Source organism: Coffea arabica, chromosome 5c (genome assembly GCF_036785885.1).
Source record: "Coffea arabica cultivar ET-39 chromosome 5c, Coffea Arabica ET-39 HiFi, whole genome shotgun sequence".
Taxonomy (NCBI): Eukaryota; Viridiplantae; Streptophyta; class Magnoliopsida; order Gentianales; family Rubiaceae; genus Coffea; species Coffea arabica.
In genome coordinates this window covers 40107979-40124236 of record NC_092319.1, presented here as the reverse complement: position 1 = coordinate 40124236, position 16258 = coordinate 40107979, and the positions used below count along the sequence as shown (strand labels likewise).

Sequence of the window (16258 nt, the reverse complement as noted above, 5' to 3'; positions counted from 1 at the left end):
AATTATGAATTTAACGTAGGTGATATATGATATTTGTATATATAACATAATGAATTGCATAATTTGTCAAGTTGCATGATTAACATTAAACCTTAAATTTAAAGCTTCCCATAATTTGTACAAATTTCATTTCTTTTCTTCAATAAAAAAATCCAGTGATAGTAAGAGTTTCACCATGGCCCTCATAATTGCTTGTCACTAGTTAGAAACAACTGTTACAAAATGAGGAAGTGTAACTTTCTTTGAACAGTTTGTAACTCCATGTGAACTACTCGTAAAACTTTACAACAGACACATAATTATTATGTATCTTAATAGTTTGTCAAGATGTACAAGTAATTATGTTGTTACCAGAATAGAAAGTCGGTTAAGGAGCTTAGTCACAGATATAGAAGGTCGGTGCAAGATCTGTATAAAAGCATGAGAGATAGGAGGGAAAGGTTGTTGAATCTTTTTTCTATATTTTGCATCTTGTATCTTTCACCAGCTTCTTAATAACATCAGTTCTCTCTCTCGAGTTGGCTTCTCATTCCCAACTCCTGATTGGGAATCCCTTGCATTGAGATTTTTACTACCTTTCGCATCAATGGTATTAGAGCTGGGGGAGACCAGCTCAAGCAACAATGGCGGAAGGTACTAGATCTCAGGATAACAAGAGATTAGAGGTGAGCGTGAAGGCCATGATGAAGGAGTAGAAGGAACAGTTTGAACAAGAGATGGCGGCTCTCATGAATTTGGTACTAGAATTGCATTCTCGGAGGGGGCAATCTGCAAGGAGCTCTCCCTCTGACAATGAAGTTTCCTAGGAAAGGAGTTATCAAGCTCCCACATGCTTCTCTCGCTTGGAGTTTCCTAGATTCCATGGAGAAGATTTCCAGGGATGGTTGTTCAAGATTGAACAATTTTTTGAGGTGGATGAGGCACCTAATCATGTGAAGGTGAAAATGGTTGCTATGAACTTGGAGGGGAAGGCTCTCCAATGGCACTAGATCTTTATGAGATCTCGCATCACCAGAGAATTGCTTGCTTGGGAGGAATACATCAAGGAGTTGGCGTCAAGATTTGGAGGTTGCTTGTATGATGATCCGATGGGAGAATTGAAAGCTTTGAAACAAGAAGGATCAGTGCTTGACTACCAGGAGCAGTTTGAGGAGCTACTAAATAGGGTGGATCTTCTTGAAGATTATGCCACAAGCTGTTTTCTCAATGGCCTGACAAAAATACAGTTGGCTGTGAGGATGTTTATGCCTAAAACATTGCAGCATGCCAGAACACTAGCCAAACTAGAGGAGGCCAAGATTTTAACTCAGCAGAAGAAGGGAGTGATCAAAACAGGTTTCCATTCTAACATGGAAGATAGATGGAGAGGAGAAAAGAATTCTGAAGCTCCTTGGAAGAAGGAAAACAATTTTGAATGAAATTGGAGGAGAGATGGTAAGGCATTACTGCCCACCCCTAGCTAGGATAAAAGTGGAAAAACTGCAGAAGGATATACCAGGAAACCATTCAAGAGACTGTCATCCATGGAAATGGATGAAAAAAGAGGAAAAGGCCTCTATTTCTGGTGTGATGAAAAATTTGGAGTTGGCCATAGATGCAAGAACAGGCAACTATTTCGATTGGAAGTGTGTAGAAGATGAGGATGAGGAATTGGAGGTAGAATCTGAGGAGGAGGAAGAAGTCTCACAAGGTAATTTGGCTCACATTTCCTTAAATGCCATGACCTTAGCTGCTGTTCCTAAATTTAGAACAATGAGGGTGACTGGTCATGTGGGAAAAACCTCAGTCAACATCTTCATAGACTATGGGAGTTCTCACAACTTTATCCACCCAGATTTAGTCAATAAATTGGGGTTGAGAGTGCAAGGATTTCCACATCTGGTGGTAGAAATGGCAGATGGCAACAAGATTACCACCAATACATTGTGTGCTGGTTTTACTTGGAAGATGCAGAATCAAACTTTCAAGGTTGATGCCATGGTGTTACCTGTGGGAGGTTGTGAGCTAGTGCTGGGAGTTCAATGGCAATCAACTCTGGGTGATATTAAATGGAACTTTGAGGAATTGAAGATGGAATTTCTAAGTGGAAAAAGGAGAGTGGTGTTAAGGGGCAAGAATCAACAGGTTTCTTCAGTTGGTGAAGAGAAGGACCATGCAGAGGATTCTACACAAGGTAGAGCAGATTGCTTCTACTCAGCTATGTTTCCTTGTACCTGTGCAGTTAGCAACAGATGAACAATTAGCTAGTCTTTGTCAGATGGAGGAGAACTTCCAGGTGGCAAGTCCTACCCCTGACTCTGAAACAAGTGAGTTAAATGAAGTATTAATGGAGTTTGAAGATGTTTTTAAGGAACCTTCTGAACTACCCCCACATAGAGACCACGACCACCAAATTGTGCTCAAGGAAGGTACAGCACCTGTGAATGTAAGGCCCTACAGATATCCTGTCTTCCAAAAAAATGAGATTGAGAAGTGGATCCAGGAAATGCTACAATCTGGAGTTATTAGACACAGAACCATCCCCTTTTCTTCCCAAGTTGTGTTGGTCAAGAAAAAAGATGGAACATGGAGAATGTGCATTGACTATGGGAAGTTGAACTTAGCAACTGTGAAGGACAATTTTCCTATACCAGTAGTAGAAGAGTTGATTGATGAGTTGTTTGGATCACATTTTTTCACTAAACTGGACCTTAGATCAGGCTACCATCAAATAAGGATGTGTCCTGATGATATTGCCAAGACTGCATTCAGAACGCATGAAGGGCATTATGAGTTTGTAGTAATGCCATTTGACTTGACCAATGCACCTTCCACCTTCCAAAGCCTGATGAACATTATGTTTAGGCCTTACTTGAGGAAGTTCATACTAGTTTTCTTTAACGACATTCTTGTCTTTAGTCCTACCTGGTCTGACCTCATCAGACACTTACGTATAACCTTAGAGATTCTGAGATAGCACAGTTTGAAAGTGAAGCAGAGCAAGTGCTTTTTTGCTCAAAAACAGGTGGCCTACTTAGGGTATGTGATCTCAGGAGAGGGAGTGCAGGCAGATCCTCAAAAGGTGCAAGCTATTCAACAATGGCCTTTACCTTCAAATCTAAAGGAGTTAAGGGGATTTCTGGGATTAGCAGGATACTACAGGAGATTTATAAGGGACTTTGGGAAGCTGGCCAAACCTTTGATAAAATTACTCAAGAAGAATAACTTCAAGCGGACAGATAAAGCCATAGAAGCATTTTCACAGCTGAAGTTGGTCATGAGCTCACCTCCTGTGTTGGGTTTGCCAGACTTTTCACAGACTTTTGAAGTGGAAATAGATGCCTCAGGTGATGGCATTGGGGCAGTCCTGTGCCAGAAGGGGCGACCTCTGGCTTATTTTGGTCAAGGTCTGGCTACCAAGCACAAAGGCCTTTCTGTGTATGAAAAGGAGATGCTAGCCATTATGAGTGTAGTGTAGAAATGGAGACCTTATCTGTTAGGCAGACACTTTGCCATTAAAACTGATCATCCAAGTCTTAAATAACTGATTGAACAAAGAGTGTCTACACCTATGCAGTAGAAATGGGTAGCTAAGCTCATGGGGTATGATTATGAGCTTCAGTACAGGAAGTGGGTAGACAATGTGGTGGCTGATACATTGTCTCGACAGCCTACCCCTAATGCAGCAGTACTAGCTTCAATTTCAGTCATCAAATCAGCATTGCTTGCTGAGATCCATAGCAGCTGTGTTCAAGACCCTCAGTTACAACTTCTGATACAGCAATTGTAGGATCCTACAAGCAGTCATCAGCATACACACTACACCTATCAGCATCAGCAATTGAGGAGGAAAGGAATATTAGTTGTGGAGAATGACACTGACTTAAGGCAGAGAATTATCAGGTTGTGGCATGATACTCCCATTGGGGAACACTCAGGAGTACAGGTGACTTACAAGAAACTCAAGGAAGTGGTGTACTGGAGGAACATGCAGAAGGATGTAGAGCAGTTTGTGGCCTCATGTGATGTTTGTCAAAGGCATAAGGCTAAAAATGTAGCATGTCCAGGACTACTACAACCATTGAATATTCTAGAGAAAGTATGGTCTGACATATCCATGGATTTTATGGAAGGATTGCCTAAATCTAATGGTAAGGATACTATCTTTGTAGTGGTGGATAGACTTAGCAAGTATGTTTATTTCATTTCTCTCAAACACCCCTACACTGCACTGTCAGTTGCTCAAGTATTCCTGGATAATATCTATAGGCTCCATGGCCTTCCTAACACCATAGTCAGTGACAGGGACACAATCTTCATCAGTCATTTTTGGAAGGAACTATTTCAGTTGTTGAAGGTGCAGTTGTGCTTGTCTACTGCTTATCATCCTTAGTCAGATGGCCAAACTGAGGTTGTTAACAGGTGTTTGGAGAACTATCTAAGGTGCATGTGCAGTGATCATCCAAAGCAATGGTGTTTCTGGTTGCCATTGGCAGAATTCTAGTATAATACTAACTTTCACTCGACTATCAGGAGTACTCCCTATGAGATTGTTTATGGATAGCCATCCCTCTTGCATGTTCCTTACATTCCAAGCAGCTTTACTGTCGATAGTGTGGACAGAAGCTTGGCTGCAAGGAAAGCTGCTCTTCACCTAATGAAGCATAACCTACAAAAGGCTCAGTATCGAATGAAGCAACAGGCTGATCAGCATAGGTCTGAACGAACTTTTGAGCAAGAGGATTGGGTGTATGTCAAGCTCCAACCATACAGACAGCACTCATTAAAGAGGTCATTCTTGCCAAAAATTATCTCCACGGTATTTTGGGCCATTTCAGTTTATGGAAAAGGTTGGTTCTGTGGTCTATAAACTACATCTTCCTCCAGATGTTAAGCTGCATCACACCTTCCATGTCTCTCTTTTAAAGAAACATGTGGGTAATTAACCCGTGCAGCCACACATTCTTACTCTTGTCACGGATCAGGGTCATTTACTCATAGAACCAGCTGCCATCCTGGATAGGAGACTAGTGTGTAGGGGACAAACTGCTGGTGTAGTGGAGCAACAGTTTCCCTGAGGACGTAACTTGGGAGTATTGGTTTGATCTCCAACAACAATATCCTTATTTCAGTTCTTAAGGACAAGAACTGTTTGAGGGAGGGAGTATTGTTGTGACTGAATTTCACGTTGGAAATGTTAGCTCATGTCAGTTGCAATTAGTTAAGCCACGTCAGAGTTAGTTGCCAGCTGGAGATTGTTTCATGCAAGTTCGTTGGGCCATGCAAGTTAGTTAAGCCAGCTGGAATTCTGTTATGTTGTTACTAGAATAGAAAGTCGGTTAAGGAGCTTAGTCACAGATATAGAAGGTCGGTGCAAGATCTGTATAAAAGCATGAGAGATATGAGGGAAAGGTTGTTGAATCATTTTTCTGTATTTTTCATCTTGTATCTTTCACCAGCTTCTTAATAACATCAGTTCTCTCTCTCGAGTTGGCTTCTCATTCCCCAACTCCTGATTGGGAATCCCTTGCATTGAGATTTTTACTACCTTTCGCATCATCTAGCAAGACCTCTAACTTTAGCATGCATATTGAATACTGAGAATCCCAGAACAGCCAGAGTTCCAAGCTAAGTTTGCCAAAGAATCTGATATACTACTGGCCTCAGAAAGGCACACAACAAAGCAAGCGATTTTTTATTTTTTTCGGCACAAAAGTGACAAATTCCATTCATAACAACGGATAGAGCTCTAGAGTCCATCTTCAAGATGGCATCTTCCAGCCATCTAAATTGCATTGAATTCTGCAGCACTGATTATGCATCAAGATGTCTATTTTGAGAACTCCATAGAAGATAGAATCTAAAGGCGTGTCCAAACATTCCGATCATTAGGGGAAGATGAAGTCTTGAATATGATCAAATCAATCTCTTCACAAGAGGGATCAGTTGTCAATCTTACTCGCAAAGTTGGATTCTGTGGCATTGAGCATCACTACTTGGGCTCTTTTTGGTAAAAGAAGCAAATACCATGATGAATTCTTGTCACTTATGGACAACGTTGTGTTATTGTTGTCAGGGTTCAACATCGTGGACATGTACCCCCTCTTTCAAGATTCTTGAAAGAATTACTGGAATTAGGCATAAGCTGGAGAGGTTACACAAATAGGTTGATGAAACACTTGAAAACGTTCTCAAAGAGCACAGACTCAAAGGAGCAGAATCCACACCTGGAAATGGAGAAGCAAAGCAGGACCTAGATGGTGTTCTTCTAAATGTGCAAAAATCTGGGGAATTTGGAGCTCCACTTACTGATGGTGACCTCAAAGCAGTCATATTTGTAAGTGGATTCCTTTTCCACTTTGCACATATAAACAGTTTCTTTTCGGTTGTGTTCAATCCTACATCAGAACTGGAGAAGAAATTGCAGCTGAAATTGATTCTATTGGACAAAGCTACCTCTTTTGAGGGTGCAATTCTAATACTGGTTCAAGTAGAGCACCAGACACAGCCTTCATCCAAACATGGGAAAAACCAACCAACAGAAAAAAGCAAATGCTCTGTATAAAAAGCAAGATCGTTCAGAACTAGAATTACAGGCAGTGCTTGTGCTGAACAATCAAAACGGGTCCTAGAGAAAATTCTTTGCTGCTTTACTTTTAAGATGATCATTTCTTTGAAAGGCCTCTAAATTTGAAGCTGCTCATCTTGTTTAGGACATTTTTAGTGTGGTGGGAGACACCGACAACTACTATGGCATGGGCAATGGCTGAAATGATACGTTGATGAATCGGAACTACATGAGTTGAAATACTTGCAAGCAGTTATTAAAGAAGCTATGAGATTGCACCCCTGCTGCTCCACTATTACTTCCAAGGGATTGCAGTGAGCAATGTGAACTTCAGGGATATGAAATCCCTGTCAAAACCAAAGTCTATTAATGCCTGGGCAATTGGTCGAGATCTGGACTACTGGATTGAACCTGAGAAATTCATTCTAGAGGCGGTTTCTTAATTCTGAAATCGATTTCAAGGGAACAAGCTTTCATTATATATCATTTGGCACAGGAAGAAGGATGTGACGTGACTGAAGCCTCCGGTGTGGTAGTCAAAGGCCAAAATAGGATCTCCTCTTGATTATCATAACTTACCACCCTTCTTCTATCTGAAAAATTTGTGTCGCCAAAGTCTAGGACTTTGCACTCATCTCTAAGCAAAAACTCAGAAAATTTATCCTAGATTTTGCATACTATGAATGTGAATTATACTTTGCACAAGCAGGTTTAGATGCTTAATGACTAAACAGGGTGACATTCTAAATCCATTGGTGTAAGACCATCGCATGTAGATGGTTACTACAGAATCTAGCAAAATAAATCAATGATTCTTCATTGGATTAAATCACCATAAACATGCTACAAATCTTACTTGGAGAGCTAGTTATTAACAACAAACAATTATTTTGATTTTTGGCTTCTTCACTTGTCTACAATAGCAATAGATGTATGTGGGAGAATGTTTCGCAGTATTTCATCAGCCTGTTTGTGTTTCCTCTCTAGTTTTTGCCTCCAGTAATCTCCGTGTGGGAAATGTTGTAAAATATATAGTATTTCAAAAAAATATTCTTTGTCCCACATCGAAAAATGAGAAGTATTGCTTTCTCTGTCCCACATTGAGAAGTGAGAAGAGTTGCAGTCTTTTGTCCCATATCGGAAGTGAGAAGGGTTGCACCTCATTCTAAAATCTATAAATAGGATCCATTCCCTCCTCAGAAAATCACCCCAGCAGCTTCAGTTGATATCTTTTGGTAGCTGCTCTCTCTATCTCTCTCTCTCTCTCTTTTATTTTTTGTTAGTTGATATCTTCCTGATAATTCTGTTCTCATCTTCTTCTTCTTTTTATATATATCTGCTGGCTTTAATTTGCTAGTTATGGTCCTTCTAGTTTGCAACAAGAAGAAAGCTTGTCTTTCTTGTTCGCAATAAATAGAAGAATACTTGTTTAATCCTAGGGAAACATTTCAATTTCATGAAATAGTTTCTTAGGACAGTGCTACGCACGACTCAAGCAGATAGTGTTAACATTGTTATAGCCATTTATCCAACAATCTAAGAAACTATGGCCTCCAACAATGTTAACACCTCACAACTTGCATCAGGATCAATTGCAGTCGCACTACGTTTGGCCTTTTCCAGACGTATCCAAAATTGAAGTTTTTGCCAATGAAAGCTTCAAAAGATGGCAAGAACGTGTGCACTTTCTACTCGACATTCATGGAGTAGCCTATGCACCGATAGAAACACAACCACCTACAACTACGGATGTCAAGATGCAAGAATCTTGGCAATATGCCAATAAAGTATGTCGGCATACTATTTTACAAATTCTTTCAAATGTGATCAATGAAAATAGATTTTCATTTGCCTATATTGTTGATTTAATTTCTTTATGGCATCTTAGATTAGAACATGTTAATGCTAGTTATATAAAGAAAATGCAATCTCGTGGTTTAATTTCTGATATTAATGAAAAAAATTGGACAAATGTGAGATATGTGCAGAAACTAAAATGACAAAGAAGACTTGTATAACTGTTCAAAGAGAAACTGAACTATTAAATTTAATCCACATAGATTTAGGTGATTTAAAACAAACTATGGCTAGAGGAGGAAAAAGATATTATGTTACTTTTATATATGACTACTCTAGATATACTAAACTTTATTTACTTAGAAATAAAGATGATACTCATAATGCCTTTTTATCTTATAAGTCTGAGGTAGAAAATCAACTTAATAAGAAAATAAAAAGAATTAGATCTGATAGAGGAGGCGAATATTTAGCCTTCGATAAATTTTGTGAATATGAAGACATAATACACGAAATGACACCTCCTTATTCACCTGAATCTAATGGAGTAGCTGAAAAGAAAAATAGAACACTAAAAGAAATTATGAATTCTATGTTAGTTAGTTCTCATGCTCCTGATAATTTATGGGGAGAAGCTATCTTATCTGCATGTCACTTACAAAATAGGATACCTCATAAGAAAACTGGTAAAACTCTTTATGAGTTATGGAAAAATTATAAACCTAATTTGAAATATTTGAAAGTATGGGGATGTCTTGCTAAAATATTGTTGCCTGAATCTAAGAAAAGAAAACTAGGTTCTAAATCTTCTGATTGTATGTTTATTGGATATGCTGAACGTAGTGCTGCATATAGATTTCTTGTTTTAAGAAGTGATGTGCTGGATTGTAATACAATTATTGAGGCAAAGAATGTCGAATTTTTTGAACATATTTTTTCACTGTCTAATAAAATTTCTCATGCACCTGTTGAAATAAATAAGGAAATTATTCCAATTGAGGAATTAAGAAGGAGCAAAAGGCCAAGAAAAGAATTTTCATATGGAAATTATTTTCAAACCTTTCTTATTGATAAAGATCCTTTAACATACTCCGATGCTATTTCTTCTCCTAATTGTAATTTTGGAAAGAAGCAATTAAATCTGAAATTGATTCTATCTTGACAAATAAAACTTGGATTTTGGTAGACTTACCTCCTGGTGCAAAACCTATTGGTTGCAAATGGATTTTTAAAAGAAAATATAACTCTGATGGCTCTATTGAAAAGTACAAAGCTCGTTTAGTAGCAAAAGGATTTTCTCAAAAATAAAATATTGACTATTTCGATACATTTGCACCAGTAACTAGAATTGCATCTATTCGAGTTTTATTTGCTTTAACTTCTATCCATAAACTTGTTGTTCATCAAATGGATGTCAAAACAGCCTTTTTAAATGGTGATTTAGAAGAAGAAATTTATATGTTTCAACCTGAGGGATGTATTGTATCTGGACAAGAAAATAAGGTTTGCAAACTAATTAAATCTCTTTATGGTCTGAAACAAGATCCTAAACAATGGCACGAGAAATTTGATCAAGTATTGATAAAAGATGGATTCTCGTCTGTAGAAGTGGATAAATGTGTATATGTCAAAATTATAAATGATCAATATGTGATAATCAGTTTATATGTGGATGACATGCTTATATTTGGTACTAATCTAGATATTATAAATAGTACTAAATATTTTTTGCCTTCTAATTTTGATATGAAAGATTTGGGTGAAGCCAAAATGATACTGGGTGTTAAAATTATAAGGAAAGGTGATGGTATAATGTTGTCACAAGAACATTATACAGAGAGACTTCTTAAGAAGTTTAAAAATTATGATGTGACACCTGTGAGTACTCCTTATAACGCTAACACTCAATTAAAGAAAAATAATGGTGACCCAATTGCTCAGTCTAAATATGCTCAGATTATTGGGAGTCTAATGCATCTGATGAATTTCACTAGACCTGATATAGCTTATGCTGTATGTAGATTGAGTAGATATACTCATAATCCCAACCGTGAGCATTGGTTTGCATTAGTCAGACTAATGAAATATTTGAGAGGTACCATGAATTTTGGTATCCTGTATAGTGGATTTCCCACTGTATTAGAGGGTTACAGTGATACTAATTGGATCTCTGATTCAAATGATACAAAATCCACTAGTGGTTATGTGTTCACCCTTGATGGTGGTGCAGTAGCATGGAAGCTATGTTTTCAGAACGGGACCGGATAGTGACTCGGTCAAAGTCAGGGGTCAATGGGTTCGACCGGGGGTCGATAGGGGTCGAACCAGATGACGTCATAAATAAAAATTATTTAAAAATTAAAATATTATATATATAATATCTAATAATATATTGATATTAATAAAGGTATATTCATATATATTTGATGTTTCAAATATATTTAACAAGAAAATACAAAAAAACTAGAACAATCAAGTAGCAATTTATATTATTTAATAAATATTAACAAGTTTAGAATTAAAATTATGAATTTAATTGAAAAATAACATCAAATTTTAGGACAATATTTATAAAGTATCAAATAGTTGAGGTATATCAATAAGTTTTAACAATTTATGGGGTCAAAACATAATATTAAAAAGTTTGAATTTTTTAAAAAAAATTACTGTTGAACCGGAAAAATCGATTTTTGACCGGCTTTGACCGGGTTTTAAATTTCCGGTTTTTAAATATGACTCGGACCAACAACCTGGCCGGTTCCCGGTTCGACCGGCCGGTCCGGTCCGAGTTTCAAAACAGAGCATGGAAGTCAGCCAGATAGACAATCATTGATCGGTCAACTATGGAATCGGAGTTCATAGCACTGGAGTTGACTGGCTCTGAGACAGATTGGTTAAGAAATTTCTTAGCCAATATTCCTCCTATTAAGAAACTGTTGCCTCCTGTGTCTATACACTGTGATTGTCAAGCGGCAATTGCTATTGTAAAAAATAAATCTTATAATTGTAAAAGTAGACACATGAGATTGAGACATGATGTCGTAAAGCAGCTACTTAGAGATGCAATTATTTCCATTGATTATGTAAAGTCAGAGTTGAATTTGGCCGATCCTCTGACTAAACCCGTAGGAAGAAAATTGATTCTTCAAACTACAAAAGAAATGGGATTTCGACCAACAAGTTGTCAATAGAGACGGTAACCCAACCTATGTGATTGGTGATCCCATGAAATAGGTTCATAAGGGTAACAACAAGTCAATATTGATGGTAAAGCACTTCAATTTAAGTCCCTCCAGAGATAAGTGCTTTGAGTAATTGTGAGGATGAGTTATAACTCTTAATGAATTCATATCCCATTAGGGAGGTGTAGTTAAAGCAATACACACTTGATGAATTCACCTATATAAGAGTGGAGTGGGGCCGCTCCTATAAGATTCATTGGTCAAATCTTTAGAGCTTTCATGAATAACTAGGCAGTCGCACGGCCAAAAGGCGCAAAACTACGTTAACAGCAAATTATGGGTTGTAATGTGATTGATAAAATCTCTGTCATACATCAAAAGTTATTGGTTCATACAAATTTATATTTCACCAATAATTCTGTAGGTCATGTTTTATCAATCTAAGTTTGGTTCATAGTCCAAAAGACACCAAACGAATTACATTTCATCCAAATAAATCCAGCAGATTATTTTCTTGTCCTCCATCCAAAGAATTTTTTTTAAATAGGAAGGAGATTGTTGTAAAATATATAGTATTTCAAAAAAATATTCTTTGTCCCACATCGAAAAATGAGAAGTATTGCTTTCTCTGTCCCACATTGAGAAGTGAGAAGAGTTGCAGTCTTTTGTCCCACATCGGAAGTGAGAAGGGTTGCACCTCATTCTAAAATCTATAAATAGGATCCATTCCCTCCTCAAAAAATCACCCCAGCAGATTCAATTGATATCTTTTGATAGCTGCTCTCTCTCTCTCTCTCTCTCTTTTATTTTTTGTTAGTTGATATCTTCCTGATAATTCTGTTCTCATCTTCTTCTTTTTTTTATATATATCTGTTGGCTTTAATTTGCTAGTTCTGGTCCTTCTAATTTGCAACAAGAAGAAAGCTTGTCTTTCTTGTTCGCAATAAATAGAAGAAGGCTTGTTTAATCCTGGGGAAACATTTCAATTTCATGAAATAGTTTCTTAGAACAGTGCTATGCACGACTCAAGCAGATAGTGTTAACATTGTTGTAGCCATTTATTCAACAGGAAAAAGCTATATTGGTATTTTTACGTTGTCATTAGTACATGAAATTGATAATGGTAGGCCATGTAAATGACATTTATGCAAGGTACTAAGTTTTACTTGACATAAAAATTTAGGCCACCCAAATCCCATAAAAAGAACTATTAAATACTTCATTCCTGAATTAATTAACCCACTCTAATTCCAATATTGCAATGTGTTTGTCTTAGATCCATCCTAAAAAAAATAAAGTTGGCAAAGTTATCGATAGTAATATAGAGACAATTCAAAGTATTGATTATGTCAAACCTTTAGTCTTTAGTCAAATCTTTTTTTTTCAGCTGTCGAAAACTCAATCATTTCTCTGGAAAGTCCATAATGGAATTTATTCCAAATTAGAAGAAAGCATTTCTGGACTCTTACTGGTAAGTGAGTTTGTGGGGAAGGGAAGGAGGGAAGAGAGGGTTGCACACACAACACAACAATTGACTTGCTACAATAACTCAAATCATTGATTCTAATTACCCTCTAGAGGTTGATGTTGCAGTTCACACATTTACTTTACTGATAATGTTTATAAATTCTATTTGTTGCTCCCATGCTTGACGTGTACAATTATTTCTCTGAGTTACCAACATTTTTTTTGTATATAAAAAAATTACAATATCATGATTAAAATGTAATGATATTATGAATATACAATAACTTAAGTAAGAGATGATAATACTGATCTTTGTATGTCAGAGAGTTAAAGGTATAAAGTATACCTATAACTATCAGGCTAAAAACAATAAACAATCATTGTAAAAAAATTCAATTTGAAAGCTATTTGACAAGATACATATCATATTTATTTTAAGGGCTTTTTTGTCAATACTCAATAAACAATCATTAATACATTTAATTTAGTTTAAAATCATTAAACCCTCCTGAACTTTACCTTCATTTGCACTTTGCCTCTCTCAACCCAATAAATAGGCACTTTGTCCCTATTTTATGTTTTAGGACAAAAGTACCTTTTTCATATTAATTATTATTTTATTTCTTTTTAATCCTTTTTTGCTCTTTTTCTAATTGCCTTTTTTCTTTATAAATTTTAATTTTCCTCCTTTCTCTCATGTGATCCAATACTTTCTTCTCTTTGCAATTATTATCTATATACTATTTTTAATTATCTTAAACTTCTTCTTTGTTTATTTCTAGCTCTTTTTACTTTTTGTTATTGAAAGAAATGATTACCATTAAGTCTATACTATAACAAAGTATATTATCTATGCATATAGACTATTTCATAAAGTACTTAAATCAATACATCTAGAATTTAGAATGTAAATTAATTTCTAATAACAATAGTAACAATTTCGAATCATAATAATATAGTGGCTAATAAACTATACACAAAAAGTAAATAAATATATTAGTTACCTTTTTTGGGCTATACATATAAGTATTAAGTAATTTAAAGTTCTAGTTTGCTAATATCTTTTTAAATAGTCAAAATGCTAGTAATAGACATTTTTTTTATCATAATAGGCATATATTAGTTTTTTACAATATATACAGTTTGTCTTGAATTTTTTAATAGTGTAAATAAATAAAACAATAGTGAAATTATAAGTAAAAGATAATTATAATATTATAATAAGCATATAAATTAGTAACACTAATAGGAAAGTGAAACAAAATAGTGACATAAGAGAAGCGAAAAAATAGTAAAAGAAGAAAAAATAAAAATAAAAGAAAGTGATGGAAAAGGAAAAAAAAAGGAATGAATAAACAAAAATAAAATAAAATAGTAAGGGCACATATGTTTTAAAATATCAAATATGGGGGCAAAGTGCTTATTTAATGAATTCGGGTGGGCAAAACACAACTATGGGTAAAGTTCAGGGGGATTATTGCATTATCAAACTTGTCATTTGTATCCATACACTTACATTTATTGCTTCCTTACATTTAGATACCTTTTTCTTTCAAGGGTTAAATGCAAAATACCCTCTTGAACTATATGCCCAGTTGCACTTTACCCCCTAAACTATAATAATCGATATTTTGGCCCCTTAAATGATATATTTGGACAACACTACCCCCTACTATTTTAAATATTTTCTTTTTTCTCTATTCTTTCTTTTTCATTTTTTTCCTCTCCTTCCTTTTTTTTCTATTTTTTTCTTCTTTTTTCCCTTTCTCTCATGGACCTAACAATGTTTCCCTCCCGTGCTAAAAGACGTACATCAAAATTTTTAATTTTTTTGAAACCATTTTTTAAATTTATTTATTTGTTAAATTCATTCTTAATAATTCATCATAAACTCCTTGTTATTACAAAATATATGTAGCTTATATCGTAAAGTGTATTAATCTAGTAATTCAAAAATTTAAGTACCCATAAACCAATTAAAGTTCACAATTACTCAACTATTTATAACAAAAGTAACATATTATATAGCATGTAAGAAAGAAAAGTCAACAATTGTTATTTGTAGTGAAACAAAAAGATAAGAATAAACAACAATAATAGTTCTTTTTTTTTTTGTTATTGATACTATTAATAATTGATTAATCAATACCTCTTTTGTTCTTATATATTGGAATAGTTAAATTTCTTAAACGACATTGACTTTCAACAATCAGAAAAGAAATCTTGTATACCATAGAATTCTTTTATAAAATATTGACATGCGAAATTAAGAAATAAATAAGTTTTGACTAATCTAGTATACTAATTTAAACAATGTTTAAAGAAAATAGCAAGGAAGAATCTAAAAAGAAAATGATAGGGAAAAAAGAAAAGTAACAGTGCTTAAGATAAAAGGGGTAGATTTGTTCAACTATATTATGAAAAGGGTCAAAGTGCCCATAAAAATAGTTTGGGGGATAAATTGTAACAAGGTATATATTTCATGGGGGTATTTTGCATTTAATCCTTCTTAGCTAACACTTGAGAGTTGAGACCATAGTTATTAAACCCGGCCCGGTCCGACGGTCGAACCGATCAAACCGGTGAACCGGGCATGAGACCGGGCTGGATTTCGAATTGGATCGTGTAAGCAGCCAAACCGTTGACTAGTCAACGGACCGGCGGTTCAACCGGATTAAACCGGAAACCCGGCCGGTTTTGTCTAAGAACCAGGTTTCATATAAAAATTTTATGCCCATGCCGAGAGTCGAACCTTGTACCTCTGGTACAGAGCAACAACGACGCAGCCACCAAGCTACTTCACGAGACAATGATAAGGTTGCTTACTTATAATATATAAACATTTTCAATTTTATCTTTCTTTTTCATTTCTCTAAAACAAATTTATTTGGAATCTTCTAATAAAAATTTATGACCCCCAAACTTATGAAATGGACTTAAAAAATAACATATTACATAATTCATTTTAAAAACATATATTATTTTTAATAATTTTTTGCACTTAAAATTTATAAATAAGTTAGATAATTACACTAAACATAGATAAAATTTTATACTTGAAATTTGGTGTATTACTAAATAACTTTATATTTTATTGATTCTTATATGAATTAATTTTTTTATGGCAAATTAAATTATATGAGCATTTGCTATGACATTATTTATTATAATTTATGTCATATATCCTATATCAACATTTATACTATATAATATTTAAATATATGTAGTGACCCACTGGTCCAATCACTCACCCACCGGTTGAACT

The 16258-nt window shown here is 35.2% G+C and overlaps 1 protein-coding gene across 1 annotated transcript; it reads left to right on the top strand.

Annotated features, from left to right (window-relative positions):
* Window positions 1-10114: 10114 nt before the first annotated feature.
* On the top strand, window positions 10115-10612 carry LOC140007341 (secreted RxLR effector protein 161-like). Its single transcript, XM_072050076.1, has one exon. The coding sequence runs from the start codon at window positions 10115-10117 to the stop codon at window positions 10610-10612; it is 498 nt and encodes a 165-aa protein (XP_071906177.1).
* The last annotated feature ends 5646 nt before the right edge of the window (window positions 10613-16258 follow it).

What these genes read in the sequence shown, in the direction of transcription:
- LOC140007341 (XM_072050076.1), top strand. Translation starts at nt 10,115, where the DNA reads ATGATACTGGGTGTTAAAATTATAAGGAAAGGTGATGGTATAATGTTG.